Source organism: Garra rufa, chromosome 4 (genome assembly GCF_049309525.1).
Source record: "Garra rufa chromosome 4, GarRuf1.0, whole genome shotgun sequence".
NCBI lineage: Eukaryota > Metazoa > Chordata > Actinopteri > Cypriniformes > Cyprinidae > Garra > Garra rufa.
In genome coordinates this window covers 15,405,709-15,413,455 of record NC_133364.1, presented here as the reverse complement: position 1 = coordinate 15,413,455, position 7,747 = coordinate 15,405,709, and the positions used below count along the sequence as shown (strand labels likewise).

The window sequence follows — 7,747 nt, the reverse complement described above, 5'->3', positions numbered from 1 at the left end:
TAGGATACAGGCTTATAGGTGCACCCACTGTGAGCTGACAAGGTGTCAGTGTGCTCATCAGGAGATGTTTGAGTCATAAATGGTCAAATAAAAAGGCTATTGTTACGTTTATTTTGGGGAAAAAGTTGCATATTGCCCCTTAAACTTACAATAGGTAAGTAAAACTGTAAAAAGTTAAATAAGGTTAAAACTGTTAAACACGGCAAAAATGTGCATCTAGGATGAACAAAACCAAACAAATTGTTATTGTAAAATACATAAAAACATTTAAGTAATTTGAAACAATATTGTCTATTTCTTGTATTTTTAAAATCTCAAAAAGACAGGCAGAGTAAATGCTGAAAAAGACAACTGACAAGAAAAAAAAGGTAAAATTTAGTCATAATTTTGTTTTATTGACAATTTATTGTTTTCAAGATACAATCTTTAGGTGCCAAAACGGCACCACTTGAAGGAAGTCACCTGAAACCACTGAGTGCTAAAACATTCTATATAGAAAAAAAAAGGCATTCAAGGGACAACTAATGGACCACAAAGTGTTTGTAACATAGCAGACTTCATATAATTGACAGTGTATTTCAAATAATGAAGCTGAAAGCAACAAACTATTCAGTAACATGTTCGATTGGACCCAACAAACCAAAACGATTTGAGGTTCAGGACAAATAACCCTAACTAAAGATCCAAATAAAATAAAAAATCAGTGAAAGGCACAATGAGAGTGTGTCTATTAAAGTTCAAAATCAGGGAGTCTTTAAGAAAACAAACATCTTAATAATAATAGAAATTCTGGGATGCAGGAATGAATAATACATGTTTTTTTCTAATAAACAAAAAAAAAAATAGACATTGCCTTTAGAGGATATGACCCATCACTCTAAAAATTGATGTTTGTGCCAAGATGATTAAACACAGGAGAGAAACATGATTTTATATGTATAAAAACTATATACATATTCACATTTACATGTGTGAATATATACATGTATTTTATACCTATTTGTACTTACAGTATCCTAATGAACAGTTCTGTGAACAGCAGGGGGAGCTGATCATAGATCAGAAGCAACTGCCTTATATCTAGCTCTGAATAAACCACTTCACATTAAAAAACAAATATAAAGTTATTGAAATGATCATAATGCTGTACATGGACCACGATTTCAAAGATGGATCAAACAAACACTACTAACACACTTTAAAGTAAAAAAACTTAATATGCAGAGTCATAAATGCATTTCCATGTGCAAAAAGGGGAAAAAAATCTTAGTGAACATAATCTGAGGAATTAGTGTTGTGTTATGATGAAGCAATATAAAATAAATTATATTCTTTTACCAAAACAAGTTAAAAAGTAATTATCTATTACACTAAAAAAAACCTAAAACTCATCATGTCGAACTAAAGCTTCTCCAAAGTCAGTCGCTTGACTTCCCACAAATAAGTCGTACTTGTTGAGTATTTCCTCTTTGGTGAGTTTGCCATCCTGAAAGACAGTGTGACAGACTCAGTTCAAATTTCAATTATAACTTACGAAAAGCTGACAAAATTAGTTTTTTAAGCTTGGCTTACCTTGTTTGTGTCAGATTCGTAGACCAGATGCTTCGCTTCGGCTTCTGCGTGGTCATAGTCGGATGGCAGGATCCAGTCCATGGTTTCCTCTTTGTCCATCTTCCCATCTTTGTTCTTGTCTCTAAACTCGGAAAACTGCTCTCGCTCTGTTGCCACCCATTCTGGCTCGTTCATTTCATCCTCGTGGTTGTACATGTCACCTGATATTCAAAAACATTCAATTTGTTAAAGGGATAGTTCATCCAAAAGTGAAAATTACCCCCTGATTACCCCAACCTCAAGCCATCCTAGATGACGTTTTTCTTTCAGACGAATACGATCAGAGTTATATTAAAAAAAATCCTGGCTCTTCCAAGCTTTATAATTGCAGTGAATGGCTGTTGAGATTTTCAAGTCCAATAAAATGCATCCATCCATCATAAAAAGTACTCCATACGGCTTCCGTGTGCGTCACTGCATGATTACGGTTTATAAAGTTTTAAATATGGATATTTCTCTTACAAAAATGCATCGATTCGCTTCAGAAGGCCTTTTTTAACTTGCAGGAGCCATGTGGAGTACATTTTATGATTGATGGATGCACTTTATTGGACTTCAAAATCTCAACAGCCATTCACAGCTTTTATAAAGCTTGGAAGAGCCAGGACCTTTTTTATATAACGGCAAAAAGATGAAAGATGAAAGAAATATACACCTAGGAATTACATTTTTGGGTCAACTATCCCTTTAAGATACTGAATTTACATTGTTATGCAATGCACATTTACAAAATAAAAGTTTTTGTAAATTTAAAATATGCCTAGTACTACATTTCACTTACCAATATACTCCTCCAGATCGATTAAACCATCTCCATTCTTATCAATATCTTCCATAGTTTCCTAAAGATAAAATTAAAAGATTAATGAAAGAGGTCACAGAAATGCTGGACAAAGCCTACTAACAATATAGAAATCAAAATGATCCAGTTATTGCGCTTCATACATGTTTCTAGTCTTATTGTGCATCTCATTTTATCAGTGCACATGATAAAGGAAAAGAAAGTTTGTCATTTTACTTTAACTTTCATTTGATGTCACCAATTCCCAATGGATATGCTTCATAAAACTTTACCACCATTATTTTTTTTGCAAAGAATTGATGCTTTTTTCAGCAAGGATGCATTTATTTGATTAAAAGTGAGAGTAAAGACATTTGTATTTTTATAAAAGATTTCTGTTTCAAATAAACGCTGTTTGTTCTTAACTTTCTATTTATTAAAGTGGCCTGAAAAACTAGTACGATTTTGAAATATTACGGAACTGTTTTTAATACTGATAATAAGAAATGTTTGTTGAGCTATGTTTTTCTAAAGGGTCATGTGACACTGGAGACTTGAATAATGATACTGAAAATTCAGCTTTACCATCACAGGAATAAATTATATTATAAAATATATAGAAACAGCTATTTTAAATTGTAATAATATTTCAGAAGATTACTGTTTTACTGTGTTTTTAATCAAAAAAGTGCAGACCAGGTGAGCTAAAAAAACGTCACTTTTCAGAAGTAAAACAGGATACAGACAGGTTTCACGTCCACTTTAACCTACTATCGAACTGATATGCCAGTAATAACAGACCCACCAACACAACAATGTCCTTCATATGTTCATACTCCTCAGGATGGAGGAAGGCAGTGAACTCCTCTTTGTCAGCAATGTGGTCTCTATTTCCATCAGCCATTTTGAAGCGCCGTTCATCTCTAGCCATCATCTGCTTGTAGTTGTAGCCGTCATCAGAATCAGGATCATCTAGCAAAACACAGACAGTGCATAAGATTCAATTATAAGAACAAATGATTATTAAAACACTTGCAAATGGTGAAAAACTATTCCTTACAAAAAGAACAATCCTGTCATCATTTACTCACCCTCATATTGTTCCATATCTGTATGACTTTATTTCTTCAGTGGAACATAAAAGAAGATATTTTGAAGAATGTTTCAACTGTTTTTGTTCAGAAAATGAAAGTCAGTGGGGTCCAAAACAAACACTGGACCCATTGACTTTCATTATATGGACCACAGAAAAAACTCATACAGGTTTGGAACAACATGAGTATGTGTGAATTAACAAATGTTTTAACCTTCTTTATTAAAAAAAAATTTAAAAATCAGTTTTACCAAGGTAGGTGCCATATGTGACATTTTTGTATTCGTCCCAGGAGATCATGCCATCATTATCCATGTCGAAATCCTTCCACTGTCTTTCCACATTTTCATAGATGTACTTCTTCTGAGCCTTTTTAATCCATGCTTTCAGCTCGGACTCTGTGACAAAGCCATCCTCATCTGCATCAATCTTCTCCACAATTTTACTGAAAGGCAGCACAAAATAGAGTTTCATATTGAAACCAATATTTCAAAATAATGACTTCTGATCATCTCTTGCTTCAAATTACTACTAACACTCAACACAATCCTTACCCAAGCCTATTCTTGCTTTCCTCTGGGGTCAGGTCATCGAACGTCTTGGCTTCTTCCTCCCCAAGGAAGGCGTCGTGGTCGTAGTCAAAGTTCGTGCCGTCCTCGTGCTCCTTGCTGCTCAGTGGTGCATCATGGTGGACACGTTCCTTCTTCTCTGTGGGTTTGCTGGTGGCGTAGACCACGCACAGGGCAAAGCACATCAACAGAGGCCTAATTTCCATCTTCATCTTCAAGCTCTGGTGAAAGAGAGAGCAAATGTTAACATATATGCATTCCATGTCCCTTTCAAACTAAAATAAATACTGATCACAGGAATTTCTAATGTGGCGTTGATATAAATAATCCACTGTGCAAACCTAATATTTAATGTGTTAACAAGGTCTGTTTGAATCAGTGAATGTAAACACTGTGTTTGAGTAAGAAGTGTGACATACACTACAGTTTAACACTTAAAGGAGTCGTTCACTTTCAGAACAAAATTGTACAGATAATGTACTCACCCCCTTGTCATCCAAGATGTTCATGTCTTTCTTTCTTCAGTCTTAAAGAGATGGTGTTTTTTCAGGATTTCTCCCCATATAATGGACTTCTATGGTGCCCCCGAGTTTGAACTTCCAAAATGCAGTTTAAATGCAGCTTCGAAGGGCTCTAAATGATCCCAGCCGAGAAAGAAGGGTCTTATCAAGCAAAACGATTGGTTATTTTCTAAAAACATTTACAATTTATAGACTTTTTAAATCTCAAACGCTCGTCTTGCCGAGCTAGACAAGACGAGCATTTGAGGTTAAAAGTAAACTGTAATTTTTTTTTTGAAAATATCCCATTGTTTTGCTAAATAAGACCATTCTTTCCTTGGCTGGGATCATTTAGAGCCCTTTGAAGCTGCATTTTGGAAGTTCAAACTCGGGGCACCATAGAAGCCCATTATATGGAGAGAAATCCTGAAATGCTTTACTCAAAAAACATAATTTCCTTACGACTGAAGACAGACAGACATGAGCATCTTGGATGACAAGGGGGCGAGAACATTATCTGTAAATTTTTGTTCTGAAATAGGGTGACCACCCGTCCCGCGTAGCACGTGCGCGCACAGCATTTGAAGCCCAATTCATGCGTCCCGCAAATTGAGACCATGTCACGCGTAATCAATGCTTGCTCAAAAAAAAAAAAAGTTGGTCACTCTATATATCCTTGAGCCCCAGGCAGCCAAACGAACATTACTTGACAGTTCAGTACGCTACTGTTGCCACACCCACCCCTCACTTGAACTGCTGACTAGGTTGTTGCCAACTTTTTCGTTGTTGTCATGACAGCGCTCTTACGCGCATACCAGACACACTGGGAAGGAACTTTTAGATGCGTGCTTTTCAATTTGAAAAATGGAGAAAGAGACTTGCTGCGTCCCAATTCGCATACTATCCGTCCTAAATAGTATTCGAAAACAGAATTAATATGTCCCAAATCATAGTATGTTTAAAAAAGTATTCCAAAGTTTCGCGGATGGTCTACTACTTAACTTCAGAATTCGAAGTGCGGATCAATGCGCAGGCTAACTGCTAATATTGGCCACAACACATTGCGCGGTGAATGAGGATTCGGTTAGAACTACAAACACGCATAAAAAAGTGATAAAAAACTACAAACATGGCGGATATGCGCGACCAACAGACAGGCAGAAAAAGGGGTTTAAGTGATAAATAATCAATGTGTAACCTAATAGAAAATATGTTTTTAATGTTATCCACGGTATATTTCATGTGCAGCAACTTTTTGTGACCTTTGCAAAACGTCCTTCTCAATCGGACATGGAGGGGAATTGTGAGTTAAGACTTTTTTTTTTTTTTTTCAACTTTTCCTGTGGTGTTGAGCAACTACAATTCCTGTTAATCCTATAATTTTATATTCTAATTTATTTAAAGTGAATAAATTGTAATGAAAAATAAATAAAATTAAATAGCTAAAGTAAATCGTAAGTGGAAGTGCATCTGTCAATTCATTGATTGTTCATAATATTATGAATCTTTATTTAGAAAAAAATACACATTGGTTGGCCTATTCATGAGCATACATCAGCAATTACACATGTTTAGAGGAATAGGGCATTATTAATATACCATTTAAGGTGGTATGTGCTAGAAATGGGTAAACCACTATCAGTGAGTCTGCCCGTGGGGTGGGGGCACCGCCGCGCCAGGCAGTGTCCCACATTGTCCCTCAGAAACATACCCCTTGTCCCCCCTTGGGATTATTAGCAGGTGGTCACCCTATTCTGAAAGTGAACTACTTTTTTAATGTTGGTAAAATTATTTTTAGCAGCTATGCTGCTTAATATTCACTTTTGGATACAAAAAAAGCTGTTATGTCATATAGAAACCTTTTGCAATATTATGAAGTGTTAACTATCACTTTTGGCAAATTTAATATGTCCTTGCTGAACAAAAGTATAAATTCCATGGGAAAAAATACTTCTGAACGTCAGTGCAATGTGTGCAAAAGGGGAAAAGGAACCATTCTGACTGGCAAAATATCAGGCAGAATCTTTCACAGGAAACATAGTTGACATGAACAAAAATGTGTTTCCAGAAAAACAGGGAAAAATGACAAATAGTACAGCAAAGACAAGTGTCCCAAGACTTATAAACAGCTTCATTAGGACTTACCTACAGAATATGAAACATTTAAGATGAACAGTTTTTGCCATTCAAAGTACACAAAAGCTGGTTACTACTGCTTAACCAAAAAATAACACAGATGTGATTCGGATAATTTACGAAGCACAAACACAGGCAGAAAAGTTACCTTAGAACACATTAAAATTGTGGTGGTCACCATCCACTTTTAGTGTATAGAATAAGACGCAATGAAAGTGAATGGTGACTATGGCTGTCAGTCTTCTAACCTTGCAGTCTTGTTTTCCACAGATGAAAGCAAGTCATATACATTTATAACAACATTGGGGTGAGCAAATGATAACAGAATTGTATTATTTTGGTCAACTCTCCCTTTAACGTTCAATTCTAGCGGTCCCTTTAAGTGAGTCGGCATTACAACGTATACACGGTCAGTCAATGCAATGGTCAATCATATTACTAAAGCCAAAACATGCAAAGCGTATCAAAACGTGTATTAAAAACAAACATACCTAGATTTAATAGGAGGCCGAGAGTCGCATACACAATACAGGTCTTTGGTTTACTCTGCTCACCCCTGTGCCACACCGTTTTTCGGACTGGAGCACCGCAGCGATCCAATCACAGCGCAAACAGTGGAGTACGTCCGCTGCCATTGGGCCACTTCAGCACATCAAACCCCGGATGTGATGGAAACCGTTGTTTAAAAATGCGCGACTCATCGCACTCTCTTCTGATTGGCTACAGGGCTTCGGACAACCAATCAGCGACGAGGCTTCAAAATCGGTTGATGCATCGCTCAGCCCTGTTGTGCATTTAGTGGATTGTCTTATTGGGTACGTCTTGCCACGTCCCCAAATTTAAGAGACCCGCAAATTTTCGAGGAAAGGTGATGACATCCTTGTGCTGAGCATTATTTGTAATAGTGGTTAATGTCGTATCAGTCTTGAATTATAATGGTTGGATTACCTATGTAACTAAAACCAGGTTTAAATATTGATTTTGCTATTGTTTAGCCATTCATAACGCTACTTTTAATTTAAAGTTACTAACTAATGTTAGTCAAACTGCACATTTG

At 36.2% G+C, this 7,747-nt stretch overlaps 1 protein-coding gene across 1 annotated transcript; it reads right to left on the bottom strand.

The window, feature by feature from the left end:
- Positions 1-369: 369 nt before the first annotated feature.
- On the bottom strand, positions 370-7,320 carry calua (calumenin a). The gene is made up of 7 exons (XM_073838727.1): positions 7,182-7,320; positions 4,040-4,275; positions 3,737-3,930; positions 3,198-3,364; positions 2,393-2,453; positions 1,573-1,772; positions 370-1,486 (listed from the first exon to the last, which is right to left on the bottom strand). The coding sequence occupies exons 2-7, from the start codon at positions 4,264-4,266 to the stop codon at positions 1,382-1,384; spliced, it is 954 nt and encodes a 317-aa protein (XP_073694828.1). The 5' UTR covers positions 4,267-4,275; positions 7,182-7,320; the 3' UTR covers positions 370-1,381.
- Between the last annotated feature and the right edge of the window lie 427 nt (positions 7,321-7,747).

Bases quoted from the DNA above. Each gene is read 5' to 3' on its own strand.
- calua (XM_073838727.1), bottom strand. From the start codon at position 4,266: ATGAAGATGGAAATTAGGCCTCTGTTGATGTGCTTTGCCCTGTGCGTG. The intron at 2,454-3,197 runs GTGGGTCTGTTA...TTTTATCTTTAG, and splicing joins TGAAGGACATTGTTGTGTTG to GAAACTATGGAAGATATTGA. The intron at 1,773-2,392 runs GTAAGTGAAATG...TTTGAATATCAG, and splicing joins CGATCTGGAGGAGTATATTG to GTGACATGTACAACCACGAG.